At 40.3% G+C, this 22,183-nt stretch overlaps 3 protein-coding genes and 1 long non-coding RNA gene across 13 annotated transcripts in view; 2 read left to right on the forward strand and 2 right to left on the reverse strand.

Moving 5' to 3' along the window:
* The window catches only part of tjp1b (tight junction protein 1b), a 67,440-nt gene extending 63,746 nt beyond the window's left edge, over nucleotides 1-3,694 (reverse strand). For all 10 annotated transcript variants that reach the window (XM_088297831.1, XM_088297832.1, XM_088297822.1 and 7 more), the window contains exons 1-2: nucleotides 3,172-3,694; nucleotides 1,468-1,579 (exon numbers count right to left, since the gene is read on the reverse strand). In XM_088297831.1, the coding sequence (XP_088153957.1) occupies nucleotides 1,468-1,579; nucleotides 3,172-3,616 (557 nt within the window). In that variant the 5' untranslated portion in view covers nucleotides 3,617-3,694. The remainder of the gene's footprint in view (nucleotides 1-1,467; nucleotides 1,580-3,171) is intronic.
* LOC148334997 (uncharacterized) lies at nucleotides 419-1,743 on the forward strand. Its single transcript, XR_015844017.1, has 4 exons — nucleotides 419-729; nucleotides 859-923; nucleotides 1,020-1,122; nucleotides 1,218-1,743. It is a non-coding gene; the product is annotated as an uncharacterized LOC148334997 (long non-coding RNA).
* A 1,179-nt stretch (nucleotides 3,695-4,873) lies between the features above and the next one.
* duox (dual oxidase) lies at nucleotides 4,874-17,552 on the reverse strand. Its single transcript, XM_088298633.1, has 33 exons — nucleotides 17,492-17,552; nucleotides 17,324-17,407; nucleotides 16,710-16,874; nucleotides 16,114-16,301; nucleotides 15,795-15,996; nucleotides 15,309-15,475; nucleotides 15,147-15,210; nucleotides 14,927-15,023; nucleotides 14,635-14,725; nucleotides 14,460-14,562; nucleotides 14,221-14,393; nucleotides 13,961-14,136; nucleotides 13,757-13,875; nucleotides 13,546-13,683; nucleotides 13,362-13,475; nucleotides 12,907-13,109; nucleotides 12,621-12,800; nucleotides 12,275-12,500; nucleotides 11,845-11,938; nucleotides 11,592-11,767; nucleotides 11,441-11,510; nucleotides 11,322-11,363; nucleotides 10,545-10,723; nucleotides 10,241-10,471; nucleotides 9,204-9,303; nucleotides 8,973-9,022; nucleotides 8,749-8,876; nucleotides 8,472-8,625; nucleotides 7,996-8,228; nucleotides 6,715-6,873; nucleotides 5,889-6,044; nucleotides 5,330-5,458; nucleotides 4,874-5,225 (listed from the first exon to the last, which is right to left on the reverse strand). The coding sequence occupies exons 1-33, from the start codon at nucleotides 17,550-17,552 to the stop codon at nucleotides 5,103-5,105; spliced, it is 4,575 nt and encodes a 1,524-aa protein (XP_088154759.1). The 3' UTR covers nucleotides 4,874-5,102.
* On the forward strand, nucleotides 17,301-22,115 carry duoxa (dual oxidase maturation factor). Its single transcript, XM_088298634.1, has 8 exons — nucleotides 17,301-17,618; nucleotides 18,617-18,783; nucleotides 18,882-18,939; nucleotides 19,021-19,155; nucleotides 20,242-20,449; nucleotides 20,520-20,734; nucleotides 20,808-21,001; nucleotides 21,547-22,115. The coding sequence occupies exons 1-8, from the start codon at nucleotides 17,555-17,557 to the stop codon at nucleotides 21,556-21,558; spliced, it is 1,053 nt and encodes a 350-aa protein (XP_088154760.1). The 5' UTR covers nucleotides 17,301-17,554; the 3' UTR covers nucleotides 21,559-22,115.
* Nucleotides 22,116-22,183: the final 68 nt, after the last annotated feature.

Raw genomic sequence — 22,183 nt, forward strand, 5'->3', positions numbered from 1 at the left:
ATACGCCAACTCGACCTTGACTGACTGCTGACTCTCTTGTATTGACTCCAACGCACGTAAAATGAAGTCAGGTCAAAGAAAAAAAGAAATCTTGTTCAACCTTTTGAGATGCTAACTCCAGCAGTTGGAACGAGTCCAAAGAAAATCATCATATACTGTAAGCTCATAAATAATTTCAAGAGAACTTACATCGCCTTGCAAGTGGTCTGCGTGTTAGTGGGCGGCTCTTTCCTGCGTGTACTGCAATGTGTGTGTTGCCGTCATCTTGTCATGCGTGTGTGTGCGCGCGTGTGTGTGCGTGCGTGTGCACCCAGGGCCACACCACTGGGCTTGCAGTCTCAATGCTGACTTAGCTGTCACACATTAAAGAGGGCTCCTTAACGGTCTGGAGAGCATATCAGCTTGTCTGTCCCGTCACTTTAAGCTCATCGCCACCCGCCCGCATAGACACACACACACGTGCACACACACGCACACGTCCACGCAGTATCCACGCAGCCTCACTCCTCCCCCATCTGTGGCAGCTGGGCCAAGGGTACTCTCCGGGGGTCCACACTCACGCAGAACTACGTCATCGTTCAGTTGTGACGCACTCGCAAGGGTTGAGTGGGGATGCGCTGACTTCTATCTTGTGCCACAAATTGAACCCATTCCGAGCCATTAACTCATTCACTGCCATGCCTGCTAGAGTGAATGCATTTTTTTGGGCTACTATATCCGTCAATGGAAGTGAGTTAAATGATTTCACATTCATACCAATATTGCGATGTTATGTTTGGACTTTTGCATGTGAATGGTGAATAGATTTAGTTGTGTATCCTTATCCTTGCCTTGTTCACATTTTGTTTTCCTCATTAGGTTTTCACCACCTGTTCTCGTCAGGCCTGTTCTCAGCTCACTCAAGCAACTCATGTCTAGTCCAGGTGTGCCTCGTTGTCTTGTCAATTTGTTTGTACTTAGATCTCTGGTATTGCGCAATCTATATTGTTTTATTTTCTTCATCCATGCCTTTTGCTTAGTCCCATCCTATCCCATCGTATCTCGTTTCCTGTCGTGGTGTGGACCCAGAAAATGTCAGAACCGCTGATCTAGTGGTCGGCGGCTCTGCCTAAAAGTTCTGAGGTATTTCCAAAAATAGCCAAGTTCTGTTGATTAAAGTAAATTGTCCACAGGTGTGAATATAAGTGTGATTGGTTGTTTGTCCATTTGTGCAACAGGTTGTGCTCTGACGCCTATCTGTAAGGCCCTTGGAGTTTATCACAAGCCACAAGCAAGTCATAGCCATAAAATATCGAAACAACAACAATAAGGAAAAGTAGGATTACAATCATACATGTAGACTCTGAGGTAAATTATTCCCGACTGTATGTTACACACAATAAAATAATGGCAAAATTAGAATCAGCTCAATTAAGGTGAGAAAGGGACTTGGCAAATGGAAAGTCTGATCGGTATGCGCAATCTTACCTAGAGTCAAACACAGGGTCAGTGCACGTGAGAGGCAAGCACAGAGGTTCATCTCCAGAACTGTTTGGGAGCACGAGGAACCCCCCTTCCTTTCCCCCTCCTGGAGTGCCATCTGTTAAAGCAGATTGATCCATCGGCCAAGTTGTCTGCGTTTCCATTATTTTTGTGCATTCATGTTAGTTAAACCAAACAGGTCCATTTTATTTACAGTATCTGGCGCCATTTCACAATAAAAGTAATGGCAAGACGCTTTACACGTAGCACAAGTCAACCAAACTGCTCTTACGCACAACTTCACTCTTCTCCTCCTTTACTTAACACAGAACATTTTACAGATCAAAGCAGGAAAGATTTTTTTAAAATTATTTTTTAACAATAAAAAAAATATGAATTTGAATTAATGTTCTATTTTTGTATATTTAAGGGGTGCTATTTTGATAGATTTTTTTTTTTAAATCTAAAAAAAATAATGGACAGATAAATCAATAATTAAAATAATCATTAGTGAACAGCTCTCCCAGCTAATCCATGTGATCAGTGTCAGAAAATATAACAACAGATGTCACTCATGGATGATTGGTTATGGAATGTTCATCATAAAACCCAGATCAGAACACCCCTCAATTAAAGGATTAAAATACATGATGCTGTATGAGCAGCCTCAAAAGCCTCTACAGGCTCGCCGGTTAACGTTGAGGGACATCCATAAATCAAATCGTGAGCAGGTCAGATATACCGGTGAATGGCCTCTGACAGCCAATGACAATCGTTTGAGTAGAATCATACTCATTAATATTCCATTCAGTTCTAAAAATGGTCGTGGAAGCACATGAAGGCAAACGGGTGGTTGGTTCAAGTTGATTGAATCCCTTCAGAAGAGACGCATGCCCGGAATTAAATTTCATACTTCTCCTTCTGTCCACAACACACTTTTTTTTGTTTTCAAAAGAACTGCGTTTCTGTTTGAGGTGGAGGAAGCCTGCTGAGTCTTGACCTGAAGTTTGCCAATGTATCTTGTGACAATCAGCTGCTCATGCTTGGTTTCCCTAAAATATACATCAGTATACCAGATTTATTTTTTTTTTTTTAGGATGGAGGGCGTGCTGTCTACTATGAATGCACAAATCCACGCTTGGATTTTTGGAAGTGGTTTTGTCCAAAGCGACCTTCCCAAATGCCACACCTGGTGTAGCCAGGTTTGAAGTGTCGCGTTGGTTCTCCAGATGTTCTCGGTTGTTTCAGACCTGATCCATCCAGAATGATAAATTTGTTACGCCTGTCACTCTTTTCGCAGCGGCGCGGTTCACTCCCCGACTTACTACTTCTGCAGTGTACTGCATGCGTGAAATCCTAATTGAGGGCGCTCAGGGATATCATATTGATTAGGACGTTTGTATCCCACAGACCGAGTAAGTGCTGCGGACTGCAGACACGTCGGCCATATGCTGTCAGGGGCTAGTTACAAAGGCTGTCGACTCAGTAATCCCCTCAGCCATCCCCGGTTTAAGAGGCTATTTTTTGCTGGCTCTCAGTCTCCACTGCTGGCTTAAAACCAAATATTTTCAAACCTATATATGTCATTTTTAGTTTTGGTTTCTCACCTGTGCTAGAATGGGCAAGAAAAAGAAAATCACCGTTTGTTGAAATGACAAAGACTTCATACAGTACAATTTATTCTGCACAAGTGCGATGTCATGAACATACCTTCTCCATCCAAGAGAAAGCAAGTGAGCAGGTGTGGACACGTCTCTTCCAGGACCGAGCAAAAAGAGCAGAACGCAGCGGGTCCTTTAGAGGACAGACGGTCCAGGAATATCTCAGTGCGCCTCTTGTTGGACTCTTGTCCCAGGATTTCCTTGTACTCCCCGAGCGAGAAGACTTTATCGTAGACCAAGTAGGGTAACACGGCGTTGACGTCCAACTCGCTGAGGAGTTTCTGCCTGTGCTGTTTGAGAATCTTAGCAGCCCATCGCTTCTTCTGTTTGGTACACGGCCTCCTGGTGGACCTCTGCTGCTGCTGATACTGCCTCTTGTGTTTCCTCACAAACCACTTCCTCTTCCCGCTGCCAAACATCTTCAAGTTGAGCAGGCCCTCCAACACTTCTTCCACAGCTCGATCAGCGCACTTCCCAAAGGAAGGAAGGTGCATATTTCATGCCGGACAAGCCACTATGCCACCTCGTTTGCAGAAGCACACTTTGTTGTTGTTGTTGTTGTTGTGTCCGAGAGAGGATGAGACAATCTGGACAGTAGCTGACTTCTAGCTGGGTACTTAGCAAGACTAAGCAGATTATCAGACTCTTAAATACACCGATGCAAAGGGCTAACGCAGTGAGCAGACATCCACAATGAAATTCACAATCCCCAGAACTGTCTGTGTTTTTGATGAGGATGGAGCTCCACAAATTTCTTTCATCTTAACTGACAGGATCATGTTAGCCTACTTTTAAGCAAAGAAATTATCATAGTACAATACATTATCATAGTTTTTTTTTTTTTTGCAGTGACAGAAAACTGAAAAATTGTTACCTGCGAAATAAATTAAACAACAAATTTCGACTTTGTGGTTAGGAAACCTTAAACTCAATTGAAATTCAGAATTTTAATGCTTTTAAGGCTGTTTAGAGGACTAATGTTTTACAAAAGAAGAAAAGCATAACACCAGTTTTTGTTTTGAACCCTTCTCCATACATTTTTTACAAGCATCATATAAATACAAATCACAAAATAAATAAAAAATTAAAAAAAAAATATATATATAATAAATATAAATATAAATATAAATTATTATTAATTATTATTAATAATATATTAATAATATTGTCTTGTTCAGATTCAAAATGTTAACACTTTAGAAGCTCAACTCATTATGATCAGCATGCAGTAAATAACACAATTATAATTTTGGGTTCCTTGAAAGAAAATTTATAAAATATTGAAAATGACAATCATAAAAAAGGCACACCGTTGGGAAGTTTAATTAAGCTTAAAGTTGAGGTCAATACAATTATCCAGCACGGACAATGTTAAAATATGTAATTGAAGGCAGCGATTTTGTGTGTGTGAGTGTGTGTGTTTGTTTAAGGGAAGAAAATGCAGTCTTGCCTCTGGCTCCAAATTATTGCCGTGAATGTGACCCCAGTTAAGATGCGATTACTATTTTTTTCTCTTACAGTACTGAGTCAGGAGCAAAAATGAGCACACTGAGAAAGGATACTTAAAGGGCAGCTTAATGTGTTCTATTGAAAATCTATAGAAAAGGTAATGTAGCTTAAAGTAGGATGTCCTTGTGGAGCAGATTGGATGAAAGCTTTTATTTAAAAGAATACAATCCTGCATTTATTACAGTCATGTAAACTTTGAAAATAACATTTAAATCCAATTTCTAAGATGTGATTCAAGGGAGGCTCGGCAGTTGGGGGAACTAAACAAAAAAAAAGATACAGTTCGTACCTGGTACTTTGCAGTACAGTACATAGCAACAAAGCAGATATGACTTTTTTACCAAAAACATATGCAAAGTCATTGGGAGACTGATTAAAGATCAATAAAGTCGATGACAACATTTCATTTAGAAAATGAAATACTTAAATAAAAGATCCTTTGTATCCTGACCCTGAATCAGGGGACTTGATTTAAAAATTCTCATAGTGGTGCATGAACAATGCCTGGTCCCTTTTGTTCATGTGCTGACAGGCTTTTTCCACATTCTTGGTCAGTCCCGGTGGTCCACAGCTGAACACTCCAATCTTGGACACCTGCACGAAATAACACTTCTTCACATATTCCAACGCTTCAATTAAATGGGTTCACTCCCGCGATCCCGGTGGGCGGAGCGAGACCGGCTCAAAAAAGGACTGACCTCTGGATGAACCTCCTGAAGTGAACTGAAAAAGGAAACGAAGGGTGGCCGGCCAAAATGGGTGACAGACCTCAGGCCAGTGAACAAGCTGCGGCTCCACACTTTCTGGAAGTGACGTTCGCACACGTACTGGTCGCACATTGAAAACAAGAAATACAAGCGTCATATTACACCCAAATTTGTATTCAGCAGCAAGAATGATCAAACGTGGTACATATTTCTGTCATGGTCTGTATTTGTTGTTTTTGGTTTAGTATTCAGTTTCATGTTTTGGCCTTGTGTTCCTGTGTCTTCTGTCTCGTCAAGTCTATTGGATCCACCTGTGTTCATTTACCCAAGCCCTTGTGCTAACCAATCAGGTCCTTCCAAGGCCCTTAAGTTTCCCCCTGCCTTGCTTCCCTACTTTTTGGGTCCTCCTCTTTCTAAACCTCCATGCCACGCTTCCTGACAATTTCTAACTAGAAGATTTACTGCTCCCAATTTTTAATTTGGCTCTAAGGTTTAAAACACTTTGACAGTTTCCCTTTTGGTCTATTTGAAAAGGTGCAAGTTAGCTCACCAGCATGGTGGTGCGTAGGTCAAACTTCTGCGCCACCTGTGTGATATAAGTGTGAACTGACACTAGGTCCAGCGAGTCCGTCTCCTCCACCTCTCTGATGAGGTCTGACACCCACTCAAACTGACGTTGCGTCCGTGTCACCCAGATGAAGTACACCTAAAAAACACGACACATACTAAAAGGATGTAGCAGAGGTGGTATAGAAAGTTATGGCGTATCTGTACAAGTCATAAGTCTCGAGTCTTGTTTTTCTTTTTCTTTTTTTTTTTTCAAGCAAACAGGAAATAAATTCATCTGCATTATAGAACAATATCATATTCATTACACACACGTTACTGTTTTTATGGGTAAGTCTGGTCTAGAAATATGAAAGACAGTTTATCTAATTCAATTAGAGTCAACTTACTAAACATTTTGACTTGACTTGCAGTCTTCAAGTGTTTCCCTACAACAATTTCACAAAGTTCTACCAAACAAGTGTGGCGTAAAGATAAATCAGCAAGTTAAAAGAGATTACAACCACAATGGAAACTATTTGTGACTTTATCATTTAAACTTTTTATATTAAAAGAAATAATTAAATGTAAACATGTAGACAGAACTTAATTAATATGAATATTATTAATATACATATTAAAAAAATAGTCTGCTGAAATGACTGAAATGAAGCTTTTTTTTTTCTCATTTACTAATTGCATTCTACTTCATTGTGATGTGGATCTAAATTGAATTAATTGTTCAGCCCTACTGAGACGCTTGTCCTAAAGTTGGTGACTCCAATCTGACTCGATATTAAATGATGACTCCATATTAGAGAGCAGCACACCTTTTGACACTGAATCTTTGACTTGATCGAGGACTTGAACACCAGATCCTTGAGGATGGAGGCAAATGGCGTGACGCCAATGCCTCCACCCACCAAAACAGACACTTCAAAGTCAGTCCATTCCTGGTGTCCCTCTCCAAACGGGCCATCCAGATACAGCTGCAGCGAAAGGAACAGTAGACAAGCGTTGATGATTAGACTGTAGTAAGATTTGTTTTTGAGTTGGTGATGAAGGTAAGAATAGATCACTTCTACAATATTCTAAGGGAGGCACAATGTCGCATCACTGATGAGCTGTTCTTACAACAGGTTACACGTGTTGTATGAGGGGCAACCTGTACGCATAAATACGGGAAAGCCCTCTTGATTAAGAATCTTTATTAATTAGACATTTAGATCAACTGTTTGCTTCCAATTTTAACGGAAAAGTTTGCGGAAGATGCTTTGCTGTTTTACACAAAGTACATAAAGGCATGTTTGGACAAGTTACTCATTTGCTGCCATGAAACAGGATAACACTCAAGTGAGAATAATCACATGTGATGTAATAAAGTAGGTTATTTTTCTTTTGCTTTGTTTCACCAGAATCATCACTCTTGAGTGCAACTCGGAAAAGGAAGTCTGGCCCGTGAAAATGAAATGAGAAGCCTTGTCATGAGAAGCCTTGTCATTTATAAAATATATTGATAAAATGAATAAATAAGATCTAGGGGATCATAGTATTTAACCCAACACGTTAAGTGATAAATTACCATATTTTCCCGACTATAAGGCGCACCTGCACATTAGCCACAGCAACTATTTTTTTAAGAAAATAAATAAATAAAAATTACGATATACAAGTCACACCAGGCTATAAGCCGCAGTTTTCCATATTGATAAAAAATTTGTTTACTGCATGTGCAGAGCAATTTTGTACTGTGAATGCACATAAAGGTACATAAACAGAAAATTTTAAAACAATTGTTTTTAACACAGCACCAACTTTGCTAATTAAAACAGAACAGACCCAAGAGAAAAAAAAAAAAAATCAAGATTTATTTAGCGTATTTTTTTAACTATACAGCGCCCCTACTGGTGAAAGAAAAATCCACAGAAAAGTTGCACCCTTGAATTAGCGGCAAGGAAAAAAGTAGCGTCTTGTAGTCCTGGAAATACGGTAATTGATTTCACGACATTTCCCACAGAACTTGTCTATAGGGACTTTTAAAGAGACTTTAAAGAAAAGACATTCATTCTTTTTGAAGAGCAACGGTAAGAAAGATGCACTGATGTCTTTACCTTTGGATAGTCCCCAAGCTCAATGAGACTTTCTTCACTGTAGAGCTCTCTGAGCTGGCTGGTCCACGGCCCCACTGCTCGGATGTGCAGACTGAGAGTCTCTTCGTGAGGGGCTGAGGTCAGCGTGAATGGGTGGTACTCATCTGTGCCCAACATCAGGCACGCAATGCGGACCCACTGGCCGGAACGATATACAAAGCCTTGTGGTCGCTTAAACTCCAGATGAGTTACGCCTGTGGGGAGTGAGTTTAGTAAAGACAAGAATGATTATTGGTGCAGTCTAATTGGTGCTCGAAGGCAGATTGACGAAGAAGAGCATAACAGAATAAAGTCTGTTCTTATAGTGCAATTAAAAAAAATAATTCATGATACTCCTTATAATTTCAACAATGAATTGGAATAGAGAGCCCCAAATTCTTTCCTAACCACGGAAGGGAGTCAAATTGACATGACATAAAGAATAGACTGACGATCACCTGAAGGCAGGAGCTCTGCTCTGATGACGGGAATCTCCACCTTTTTCCTACTCAGACTGATTAGTTTATCCAGCAGGAAGAGCAGTCCAGGTGGGATGAGGAAGATGTAGAAACGAGGCTCTTGAAGCAGGCCAAAACTGCCATGAATGATTGTCTGTTCCAAGTAAACATGCCAAGATCACAACAACGCACGCTAAAACGTCATTCAAAATCAGTTCTTAAAAACTCCCGACAGGAGGACATTTTGTGTCGTTATCAAGTAGAGAAAAGCACTCACCAAAATATACACGACTACGTAAAGGTTATGAGTGATCCAGAAGCCTCGGAAACTGATGCGACGAAAATAGCGAGAGGCGAAAACGTAAATGAATGCCAAAATGAAAAGAAGCAGCACACCGGTGAGCCCTGAGAACAACACAAAAAGAAAATGCGGAGTCATAGTATAATTTAACGAGAAACACGCGCTTTGGTGACATCTGAAGCGATCACAGTTTTCAGTACCTGGAACGGTTTGAAAGAACCACCACGACCACTTGAGAGGAAGTTCTGACCTATCATGAGAAAACACACTAAATTTAAAAAAAAAAAAGTTTCCTCAGAGAATGAGCTTGAATGCTTGGAGATCCTGTCATGAATCCAAAGTGGAAAAGTATTCGGTAGACATATTGTACAAGTTTGGTTTGAAAATCAAACGTGAATACATGTGTTTTGGAGAGGAGTTAAAAACATTACCCATTGTTAGTCAAAACCTTCGGGAACAAACAAGCCAGGATGTTGAGGTTGCTGATGGAGAAGATGTAGATGTTGACCACATGACCCAAGCTGTGAGCAACTGCAAAAAGTTTTCATCAATAATTTAGTGCAAGGTCATTTTCATACAATGTAATCAAAACACATACCCCACTGAATTTATTTGGGAAAATTCACGTTTGTGTTAATTGATTTTATCATTCGAACAGTAAAAATTGTTCGTGAGTGAAATAAATCGTTTTTCTTTGAACTTTTAATGCCAGACCGTCTTTATCATTGTGTCCTAAATAAAGTTTGGTGACTGGCAAAAAGTTTTGTGAAGATGCTAATTCTGTTTTTGTCACTCAAGCGGTCTTTATCGTTAATGCCACTGGCGAGTGAGCCTCATTACGTTGTTGCAATACACCGGAGGGATCTGTGAGCGGAAGTGCCAGGATGAGGCAGCTACTTTGCATTCACACAAGAGCAATTTCCGAGATATGCATACATTCATGAAGGTGTTGGAACTATCACACTGTTATTACGATTTTATAAAGACAAAAAATGTAAATGGCAGAACTCACATGGGTGCGCTAAAACTGTTTGTCTTTACCGCAACATAAGAAGTATATTTTTATATTTATTCTCCCAATAAGGACTGCCTTTACTATGAATGCCTAAAACTTTATATCTATAACTGATTAAAAATGAGACTTAAAGTGTGGTTGTTTCAGCATGATCGACTAATAAAAACACAATGGTATAAAAAAATGTAAAAGATGAATTATTAAAAATATTATATTGATATAATATTATTGTGTTTAATATGTTTAAATAATATATTATATATATAATTAGTATTCAGCTTTGGGGTGAAATTTTAGAATGCACCTAAAATTTACAGGTGACCTTAATTTGACCTTCTTTAAACATTCTACACAAACTGTTCCACATTTCAGTAAAACCACGCTAAGGGTATATTTTCCCGACTTTTTGTGAGTAATGCACCGCATATCTTATACGTTATACAGCCTGGCAACCTGTGAGAATGATGGCAGTCATGGCCATGGAGCGATGAAGGTCAATGGCGGCATCGAAGGGGATGTATCGGTTGAGGAAAGTCTCTCTGCACATTGTGATGAGGTTGCGACACACGGTGAGGAGCATGTAGGGAAACAGAAACGAAATGGCAGCCGCTGAGCCACGGGACACCACCACGCCCACCACTGAAGTCTCGGGCATGCCCGTGGACGTGGCCTGCAAACTGTAGTCTGAGGAGCACATTTGAATCGGATCAAGACCTCACGAGGCATCAGCGGAACAGATTGACAAATTGATCCTTACAGTAACATCTCTCGAGCGCCACGCCGGCTGTTATGCCGTAAACCACGATGAAGCAGACAATATGCCGGCGGTAGTTCTCAATGAATCGTTTGAACTGTTGGATCTTCTGCCGGACGGGGCTTCTTATGTAGTCGTCACGCTTGGGCTTCAAGTACACTTTGGGAGCATTTTGGTCAAACCTGGATAGAATCACATGTATGATTTGCACCAAGGTTGTTTTCAATAATTCAGAATCCAGTGGTGCCTTGAGACATTAAAATTGTTGAAAATTATTTTAATCCGTTCCAGCCTGTCCCTTGAAATCCAACAAAAACTGTTGAGATTTGTGTTTTAATGAGGACAAATGTTACAAAAAGAAACAGCTGGTGTTTCATTTTATAATGTTCAAATTTGGACATATTTATTGATATGTATTGTGAGAAAAAAAATACTTTATAAACTCAGCTTCTGATGCTATGCTAGCTCTTTATTATTTTTTAGTTTGTATCCTAGTTTATATTTTATATTGTCATAATTTGGTTATTATATTTTTAGGTGCACAACTAATGCTGAAGTAAACATTAAGATAGGGGATTAAAAGGCTAAACTTTGTCATTGTCAGCTGTTTCAACTTTTTTGTTTGCTACTGGCAAATTGCTTGAGTTGAGTTCACTGCCACTATGAAGTGAAAAAAAAAGTTGGCTCGTATCTCGAAAAACTTGGAAATCCAGCCACTCGTATCTCAAGGCATCACATTATTATTTCTAGATGGTAATCAATACGAAAATGTGCACACACTTTTTCCGTCTGCGGATATCCAGCCCATCTGTATTGTCACTGCTGTAAATCAACAATAACAAAAATCATAAACTTTAGTCAAAATATTAGAACCCGCTACGTATGTTTCTGTCGCTTACCATCTCACTGGGCAGAGAAAAGAAACTCTATGGTCTCGATTAAAAAATTTCTGTCCTTGATTGGCCACTCCTGCATTGAGAGCACAGTTGATTAATCAATCGGCATGAGGTTTGAGGGTTGAGGAAAAAGACAAACGAAACCTTCTTCAACCTTTAACACTGAGCTGGGCAAACTGTAACTCCTTCTCATGGTCCTGCAGGAGGAAATGGAAGTCTTCCCATGTGATGTTTTCTTTGTTCTCAAACCCCGCTGCTTGCATCATGGCTCTGATGGCGTCATCCATCTGACACTTTGACAACCCGGCGTTGGAGATTTCAATAAATGACCTTTAAGTGAATCAAAAGGCCAACAGCAAATATTGCATAAAGAGAACCACTTTTGAAAAATGGAAAAATATACTCACCTGAGCATCCTGGCAAAATCTTCTTTTGATAAAGAACCAGTTCCGCTGATGTCATTCATGGAAAACATCAGCTTGGACTTTTCTTCAGGGGTTCCTGTGCAAATATGTACGGTGACTCTCACTAGAACTTTATGAACGCAAAGGTAGAACAAACATTGTTGCTGTTGGATGGGAACCTCATATTTATTCTCAAATCGATTCTGTTGGTCTGTATTTTTGGGTAACTCATGTAAGATATTTTTTTGGGTTGTATTTTTTTGTTTCCTGAAAAATTGTGATTTTGAAGATGTGATGATTCCGCCTCATTATATTTGCTTGCTATTTTTTACTTATTTTTTGAAAGCATTTGATCTCATTCTCAACGGTGGTCTTAAAATCCAACGATATAATACTCAGTTAGATGGTATTGTAATAGTGTCATGTGGTTTACCGTTCATAAAAATGACAATGACATCAAGAAACTCCTGGAAGGAAAGATAGCCGTTGCCATCTTTATCAGCCAGCGTGAACATGGAGTTCACGAATAAGGAGTAAGGCTTGAGGCCCAGCGCATCTGCAAACTCTGCAGCTGTCAATTCGCAACGCAGAACCTCTTTGGCTTTCTTATGGGAAACACCGCTCATGTCCCCGGCATCGCACTTCTCTATTTCCAAAATCTGAGCAGGAAAATGCATTATTATACCATATACAGTCTATCTAGCTAGCTAGCTATTTAGATAGGCATCTATCTAACTACTATCAAGTTAGCTCGCTAGCTAGCTAGCTAGCTAGCTTACCTTGGAGAAAGCATGTCGGATAAATGTTTCTACAATCTGCGCCCTTTGCGTTCCGGTTAACGCCTCTTTCAAAAGCTCCTTCTCGCTCATCTCCCTCAATGTCACCCTCTCGTCAGCCAACTCTGGGTGCAGACACTTGAGGAATGCAGCACGTTTGCTCTCATCGTCGAAAAACAGAACCTGGAATGGCAAATGGAAGCAGAGGTGATAACTGGTGAAGAATATTCGCATGGCACACTGAAGTTTTTCAAAAGTATTTCGAACTTTGCTCATTCCAGCGACTAACCAGGTCGTATTCTTTTGGTAATTTGATCAGGAGCGCTTTCTGATGGCGGTCGTTTGAGAGGAGCACATCAAGGCAATGTTGTGAGTTTAGATTCAAGGAGCGCAAAGCGGCTCCTGATCTGTCCCGTATCTGCAGCGTCCTCTCTTCTATGACCTCGACATTGATGGGATGCAGAGGCTTTTTATGGTTCTGCCACTCATAGGCTAAGGATGAGGAAAAAATGACTATGAGAATATTTCTCGCACCTTGGGAAATTTCTATGAAGGGCCAATCTCACAGGCCTGGTGATTTTTTGTGGGGGAGAATTTTGGAGACTTTTTCAAATCCCCAGCAGGACATCATAGACCCTAATTCTCTCCATGACTGCGAGAGTAAAAGCAGTTTTTTGTTTCCTGAATTGACTGATCAGATGCGGCAACGTCTCCGCCAGTGAGATAGGCCCTTAATATTCTTACCAGCGAATCCTGAAACTGTTGTCTCTGTTCTTCCGACGGGATTCCCTCTTTTCTGGAACTTCCAATAACGGGACTTGCGGTGATACGATACCAGACAAGCCACTAAGTAACTCACTGTGAGGGCATTTTGATGATCAATATCCATACTGCGACATAACGGACAGGGTGAGTGAATGATACTGACCAACAGGAAAGAGGAACAGAATGATAATACATATCCCAAAGCCAACTTTGCTTCCATCAAAGTAATTGAGTTTGGTGGCATTGGTGCAGGGATGGAGCGTCGATGCTTTGAGCTGCGTAGGTTGAGGACAAGGATCACCTAGGGCCGACAGTGAGAGCATTCTGATGTATTCAAAATCATATCGTAGTCGGCCATTTCAAATCACAGTTACCACTCTTCCAGAAGAATACGTTGCGTTGTACGTCAGAATCCTCTGCGTTTGTGACTGCAACAAGGACGTCATGAAAAGTCACGTTGCGGATCCGTTGGATGTCGTCTTCTGAGAACAAACTGAGAGGCGGAAAACAAATATTCATGATGACGTGAGTATGGGCGACATTATTTGAGGATGAAGATCCTAATGAGAGGAACTCACCCATTCTGTTTGTTCTCAAACCAGAAGCGATCGCCATTTCTTATGCGTTCAAACTGGTCCAAGATGATAGCTGAAAAAACTGGACCTGGACCACCCATTGACTCAAAAAGTCCTCCAGGGAAGAGCTCTAGTTTGGAGACGTCTCCATCATAAATATGTGCAACTTCTCGCAGCAACTGTTAAAAAAAGGCCTCCGGTTATGCACCGGCACGCTGCTTATGTTGGATTGTTGTCCATACAAGGGAAAGTCTGGATTTTACCTGTGGGTTGGTCTTGTTGATCTGAGGATTAATGTCTTCAAATGTCTTTACAGGAGGCAGATCCAGCGCTTGTCTCACTTCCGTGTAACTGCGAAGTCCAAAGTCTCGTCCTCTCTGAACAGTCAGCGCCACCAGATCTGTGCGTGTGAACTTAAGAGGTCCGTACATGAAGTCTGTTGGGATTAAAATGTAATTTATTTCATTTGTGCTCATCATATGGAGTTTTCAGTTGACATCACCTCTGAGGTCCTCTACAACTATGTGGTCAACTTCCTCTGCAATCTGAGAGGCCATGCCCATGAGGAGTTCGTCCACATCCCGGCTTGTGTTCACATTAATTTCCTGTTGACAAAATGATAAGAGCATAAAAACTGTTTGTCACTGTTAAACGAGGATCAATTGTGTCACATGTACCTGACGTTTCCAAAAGCTGTTACAAAGTCGCAAGGCTGATGATGAACTGCCATCAGTGTTGATGATCTTTCGAAAATGGCAGGTTCTGTTTCTGTATAAAATAAAGCATCCCTTGAACATGTCGTGAGAGAAATAACTGCCAACAATTTGCCATAGAGAGGAAAACTTGGAGGAATACTGCTGTCATTTTGCATGTTTTCTGTGTATCAACTCTTCTGTGTGATTGCTTTAATTGACATTGAACAGCTGAACTGTGATTGCGGCAATGAATCATAAATAAATAAATAAATACCTCATATAAACACCAGGTGGCGCCAAAGAGACACCTAATCTCATAGCGGCAGCCTGAAACTCAGGGGAGATAGCTGGATCAACAAACTTTTGATATCCTGCACAGATCAATCAATCAATCAATCAATCAAAATGCGACATTACAACAACAAGACAGTTCATGTTAACGTTAGGAGTAGGTATTTTAACTTTTACGCCCTCTTTTTAAATCTGATTCTTACCTGGGTAAGGGGGAAGAGTTCTGTCTCCCAGGTATGCTGGCAGCCATTCGTAAAGGGCAATATTCTTAGTTTTTTTTTTTTTTCAAGATAAATCACACATGTTAACATTAAAGAAATTCTAAAATCGGTGCAAGCTATTTTTTAAAACCATCTCTTGTGTACCTGGATTGTGGCCACGACTGTCTTCCTGGCATTTTGAAACAACTCTTCGTCAGACCACTGTGGGTGCTCCTTACGCAGACTGGAGGCTAAATAGTTGTGATAACGAAACCAGATGATCCCTTCTGCTACTGTGAACACATTCTCGTTGCCCCAAGCATTTCCGAACTCTGGACAAGGAGACGAGGTGCTGTAGTTCATTCCAATACATTTCAAACTTTATAAAGAGTACAGAAAAGAAAATTGACACAGGTATTGCAATACAATAATGTAAAATCACTAATTGACAAAAACTTCATCCTGATGGTTGTTTCCAGTGCATGACAACAGAGTAGATTTCTGCCTTTTATGACATTTGCTTAACAACTCACAAAAATACATCAGGTGTGGCCTCAGGTCTACAACCCAGATCAAAGCAAATTGAGATGAAATAAATGCACCAAAAAATATTTCCATATAATGTGATGTTAAAAAGAAAGTACATCTTACCATAGAGGCCCTGAGGTCCATGATCACCTGTTGTGGGGTCAGCGGCACGCCACATGAGACTGTGACCAGGCGCCTGTCTTGGCATGTTCCGTTCCAGGCCGGAGGCTAACAGCCCATCAGAAAAGCTTCTCAGGGAGTCTGACCAGGAAGTACAGGGGCCATAGATGGAGCTGCCATCAATCCAAGCTGTGACCGAGTTGACCTACAAGAATATATATATATATATATGTGGGGGGGGGGGGGGTGCGTGTGTGTGCGTGTGAAATGTGATTGTTTAATTCTGAACAAAACCTACACAACATAATGACTCCAGTATCACCTGTGTGCGAGGGTTGCCAGGACTCTGGCCTGTGTCTTGGTCCCATGGTCCTCTCTGAAAGGGCAGCAGAACTTCACCAGTGCTATTTGGGTCAAAAACGGGGTCGCTGTTAGGTACTGGGATGTTCATGAATTCGGGAGGACACCCAGGAGTCCGTGAGTTCATGATCTCAAACGCAATGTGATAACCTGAGAAGTAAAACATTTGTTAATTAAAAAGTATAATATTTCCATCTCTATTATAAATTATTATATAATATATTAATTAGATATTGAAAACAGCCCAAGCAAATATTACGGGGTTATTGATCGTCGTATACAATGTGGGATGACTGTACAAGGAAACATCTCATTACTTCCTTGTCACTCTTGTTTCCTTATTCAAATATAAATAAATATTTAAGCAATCCAAAACTTCCTTGTTAGTGTGACTAACTAAACAAATTTAAGACTACAATGGCCTTATAAGTCATGCAGGGTGGGACATAGTTTAGACAAAATAATGAAAATAAATAAAATTTTCATGCAGAGTGTCATAATCTGTTTTGGTTTCTTTTGGTTTTGTATTTAGGAGAGACTCAATTAACATATAATTACCAAAAAACAAAGATAACACAGTGAGATTTCGCGTGGACGGCAACCCGGAAGGACCAACGCTGACAATACGGCTCAGGCTTCTTGGATTGGGCAACTCGGGCTCGTTTTCTGCTTGGTAGACGCCATCCCGGAACTTTGCAGGCACCAACCGCACAAGGTGTGAGCCTACAGAAATACATGGATGCCAAAAGCTTTTAGGACTACCCCATCCAAGTAGCTTTCAGCAAATTGAATGGACATAAGTATATATACATATACATATATATATATATATATATATAGAGAGAGAGAGAGAGAGAGAGAGAGAGGGAGGGAGGGAGAGAGAGAGAGAGAGAGAGGGAGGGAGGGAGAGAGAGAGAGAGAGAGAGAGAGAATTTGTACCAATTACTTTTGTACTTTTACCATTTACTTAATGAGTTGAGTTTTGTCTTTTCAACTTTTACTTTAGGAGTAACCTCACGTAACATGCACCCGAAACACGTAATTACGTAATGACATCATCACGCACAGGAAGGCGAGCTGGCAAAGTGGTAACACGCCGCAAGGTGGATCGGCGCTCGGGCGTGCTGTGGGATTTTTGACTCCCCTTTTTTTTCTTTTTTTTTTTTACTCACCGACTGCTCCACGCTTGGGACATCCTAAATTGTTATACCAGCCGTCAAAGCGAGGAACTTCCCACGTTATTTCACACTGCGAATCTGTTCAAATGTACCCAAAAGCCGCTTTAAGACTGACGTTATCCACTCTGGGCTCGAACTTTGTTCACCTGGTCGTCTACTCACCTACGATGAGCAGCAAGGCGAACACTGCACAAACACTCCAAACCCGCTTACGCAAATCCATTGATGCAGAAAGGCTCCTCAACTCAGTTTGCAGCCAAGAGCCTTGGAGGACTTCTGAAAAGTTCAGGTAAAGTGGACAGAACTTTATATATATATATTCGCATTTATCTCCTTGAGTGCAACTTCCTGCCTACTTGGATTCTTTTTGTCTTCAATTTTTGTGACGAGTAAGTGCATGGATCACATCAAATCATATATTTTTAATTGAATGTTTGTATGTTTGTTTTTTCTTATTCTATTGGTATTGATCACAATTTGCTATGTCGCGTCAAAATGTTATTGAACATGTTTACATTTTTATCACGTTAAAAACTCATCTGATCGTGTTGTATTCTTTTATGTATGCTCTCTGAACTCATTTTGTTCAAATTAGCCTTTTTTCCAATGAACCTATAATTTACCCCCTTTGACCTATTAAGGTTCTAAATTGTATTAAAGCGTTGGTATGCGAACAAAAACATTACACAATTGTTGTCTTAAAAGAAAAAAAGGAGCCAGGTCCATATTTTAAATTAATACAATATCACTGCATGCCACCACACAAAAGGACACAAAACGTATGTACAGTGAAATAATGATGATCTCGTCACAATTTGCTAATTAAAAAAAAAATACTTCCTCATAACGACACCTAATTTTCTGGACCAATGTACTCATAAAGACACGTAATTTTCTGGACCACTGAAGTGAAATCGTATCATTCTCTCAGCATATTCGTTGGCAATCACCACAGTGTGTTAATGAAATCATGCTTACCTCTGTGGAGGTTGAGAGGTAGTGAATGCAGTCGGTGGATCTGAAGTACAGCAGCAGATGAGAGATGGTGAAGTGTCTCCTGCTTCTTCGAATCCACGTGACCTGGAATTCCCACATGGGCTTGGTCCTCTTTCCCACTTTTTTTCCAGTCAAACCATCCTTTTCCTCATATATAAAAGAGCAACATGTTTCCTCATGCGTGACTCTCGCTGCTTCTCTACTCTTCTTCCAAGATTTACGTTTGGACGCAAGAAGAATTGAACATTTTTATCAGAGCGCTCTGCAACGTGTGTTAATTTCTGTCTGCAGCCACAAAAGCCGAAGCCGACATGACTTTCTACAATGACATATACCCTTTCTACCATATACGAAGGACGTCCTTCATCTTCAGTGGCCACTTGCTTAGTGTTATCATATGTTTCCTTGTGCTTTCGCTCTGTCTACTACTTATTCTACCCGGGATTCGAGGAAAGTCGGTGAGTGCAAGCCTCTCGAATGAGTGCGCATCCTTGTGAATCAGCATCTCCCTTGAGGCATTAAACAATTTTCGTTGCGTCTTTTCATTTGCAATTAGCGGCTGTTCTGGCTATTGAGGATCATTTTAAGCTTGTATATCGGTGCTGTCATCGTGGGTGAGTACAGCGCTTTTCCCACCAATCATCAATCTCACTTTTACAAAGTCGTTGCTTTACCTCACTTTTCTTTTCCTGCAGCGCTCAACTTTACTGATAACTGGGCTGAGGCCCGTATGACCACAAACACCACCTACAAGTCCTTCAGCAGTGCAGTGGTTCACGCTGATGTTGGCTTGCATGTTGGCCTGTACGGCATTAATGTTACACTAAAAGGTGAGTTAGAGTAGAGGCCGTAACAAATACTGAAATTTAAATAACGTTCAAGCCATTTGGAATTGCATTGGAAGACTGTCTGAAATATAAAGATGCAATATGCAGTGCAATAATGCTTGGTAGTGCATCGCAGCATGTCAGAGTCCATAGATTGAGTGCACATAAGCACTCCATGAGCTGTGAGCTGATTTAAAGCAATCTGATTTGATAGTACTTGCCTTTATTTTACCATTTGGATTACATTATAACAATTTTAGCATCTTATCCCACACTTCTTTGAAAGCATAAAATGAACAGTATAGAAAATACTGTGCAAATGTGATTCTCAAACTAGTACCACCTCAATAAACAAAATAAATAAAAAATACTTAGCGGTAGCTCTCCAAGTACCACACTCATGACCAATATTCAAATACAGTAGCATAGTAGGAACAAGTGATCATGAAAATATATTATATTGTTGGAAGCCACTGGAACATTATGCAAAGCTTTAACTTTAGCAAGTAAAATTAACAAAATATTCAATTAAAAAGTGTTACCCATAAGTTAAATAAAAATTATACCTAAATAAATGTGAAATGAACACAGATGTAAAAGATGAAATGCAAAATGTATTGTACTTTAAGTTTAACCTGAACTGTATTACTACTTAGCAAATACGTTTCGCCCCACCTAAAATGTTTTAGTCGCTGTAACTTGCATTACTTTTTTTGATTCAGCGATTTTTTTTCTTTCATGCACCACTGGAGGGCGCCAACGTACCACTAGTGGTACTAGTACAACACTGAGAATCACTTCCGAACAGTATTGATAAGTGCTATGTGCTGTGAATACCCCTAGGTGGCAGTAATGTTTCAAGTATGGAGTTCCATAGCCATTTAAGTTGAAACGGCTGTCGAAATACAACAAATACTGTTCTGTTATTGCACGATACCAGCGACCAATTAGGGTCCAAGAGATCATTATTTTGTATACAAATGAACATTTCTTTTATCAAATCAATATTTTTATTATCAATAATTATGTTATGCTATCAACATGAATAACTATACTAGCAATGACCCTAACGTTGCAATCGCTCTACAGGCATTCCGGTTGTTCAGTTAAACGAGACTATCGACTACAATGAGATGTTCACCTGGCGTGATACAATTGAGGACGATTATAAAGAAGTGCTTGAAAAAGGGCTCCCGTACCCCATCCTATACGTCGCAGAGAAATTCACTCTCAGCAGCCCGTGCGGCCTCATCTTTTACTACAGATACTCCGGGCGATACGCATCTGCATCTCTTTGGTATGTAAATATGAACTTGTGGTCCTCTCATGTTTAAATGGTGCAGAAATTAACTGACTGCTCCAACCAGGATGGCATTTTGCTGCTGGATGCTGGCCAACATCCTCCTCTCCATGCCAGTTATTTTATACGCCGGCTACATGACGTTGGCTACAGCCGCCTTCATCTTCATATCCGCAGCCGCATTCACCACCATCATGCATGCACCCAACTGTGTTTTCTCCATCGGAACCGCCTCTTTTGAAGCGGAATACAGCCTTTCATTCTGCCTGGCTCTGGCAACCGGTAACTAAGAAAGGTCTTGCTGACTGATTTCAGAGCATTTGTTTGAATTAGACTAAACTGAAATCCTTCCTAGGTCTGCTGTGCACCGTCATCGGGTTTCTGGTGGTGATATTGAACTTTATGGTACCAGAGAAGATGAAGGAGGCTTTCAGTGTGGGTGTTGACAGTTATGAAGATGAGGACATTTCTTTGGGAGAGACATATCTGAATTCTGCCTTCCTTGATGACGTAGCAGTGTCACCATGCACGTTCACCGAGATCACAGTGGTGAGTTTACATTCACTTCATGTATTGATCATTTGATAATATCAGCTCTACTTGAAATTTCCAAATGCAACATGATTACTCATATACCAACTCTGTGCAATGTAAAAACTGCAACCCCTAGTGTTCTTGTGGCACCACACTTTGTTTATTCAAAGAAGAAGCCGATTTTCCTGGCGTCTTTAGTGATACAATAATGCAAAAAGAGGAAACGGGCGAAAGGAAGGAAAGATTGCGATATCTGACAGACATCCATTCAGTTTCAGTGACAGAGACTCTACACGCTTCACTTTTTAACCATAGCTAAATTTGGTGTGCCACTTTCAGCCTGTAAAAGCTAACAATTTACAGTAAAAAAAAAAAGGACAAGCAGTAGTTAATAATGATACATTAAAGTTCTACACCTCAGCAAACTCCAGCTGCAGTATGAATCTATTGATAAGTGAATGAATCACCACTCAGTGGCAATAATTAATTTCTTTGTGAGGAATGAAAACACTAATTGATTAAATAGAACATCCTTTTGATTTATTTATTTTGTTTTTCAGGAGCATGTATGAGTCCCTGCGATTGGCTGGCGACCAATTCAGGGTGTGCCCTGCCTCATGCCCAAAGACAGGTGGCATAGGCTCCAGCACGTCCGCGACCCGAGTCGTGAGGATCAGTGGTTTAGACGATGGATGGATGGCTGGATAAGTCCCTTTCAGCAACTTTTCTAAGTCAATACTTGAAGATCTGCTAAATGCGTTACAGAGAAAATTTATGTTTTTAATGATTGGTGATTTTAATGTATTGTATTTTTAAATACAAATTAATTTTGTATGGGATCCATGCACTCTAGTGTTAAAAACACAGGACATTGTTTTTCTTTTTCCTTTTTCTCTTATTTTTTTTTTTTAGTCTGGCATTGGCCTCTCAGTTTTTTTTCGCCGGCCACGAAAGACTAGAAATACGTAGATCCGTAGGATTGTGGCAAATATATTGCTAGTGAAATACAGTACGCTCAATTTTTTTATGCTATTCAACAAAGACTAGCTATCCTTGCAAAACTTAAAAGCTGTAATTCAGACTGCCAGGATTCAAATATTTGGTCAACTTTTAAGATTGACAGCTTCTGAACTCTATTTAATGTAATAAGGAAAAGAGAGGTCAAATGAACACCAAACAACTGTATTTGGTAGATGT

Source organism: Idiotropiscis lumnitzeri, chromosome 6, assembly GCF_059441095.1.
Source record: "Idiotropiscis lumnitzeri isolate Australia: NSW breed Sydney's pygmy pipehorse chromosome 6, RoL_Ilum_1.0, whole genome shotgun sequence".
Taxonomy (NCBI): Eukaryota; Metazoa; Chordata; class Actinopteri; order Syngnathiformes; family Syngnathidae; genus Idiotropiscis; species Idiotropiscis lumnitzeri.

Bases quoted from the DNA above. Each gene is read 5' to 3' on its own strand.
- duoxa (XM_088298634.1), top strand. From the start codon at position 17,555: ATGCAGAAAGGCTCCTCAACTCAGTTTGCAGCCAAGAGCCTTGGAGGA. The intron at 18,940-19,020 runs GTGAGTACAGCG...CTTTTCCTGCAG, and splicing joins TATCGGTGCTGTCATCGTGG to CGCTCAACTTTACTGATAAC. The intron at 20,735-20,807 runs GTAACTAAGAAA...AATCCTTCCTAG, and splicing joins CTGCCTGGCTCTGGCAACCG to GTCTGCTGTGCACCGTCATC.
- duox (XM_088298633.1), bottom strand. From the start codon at position 17,552: ATGGATTTGCGTAAGCGGGTTTGGAGTGTTTGTGCAGTGTTCGCCTTG. The intron at 15,211-15,308 runs GTACACAAGAGA...AAAAAAACTAAG, and splicing joins CAGTCGTGGCCACAATCCAG to AATATTGCCCTTTACGAATG. The intron at 10,724-11,321 runs GTGTGTGCACAT...GATTCTATCCAG, and splicing joins GATATCCGCAGACGGAAAAA to GTTTGACCAAAATGCTCCCA.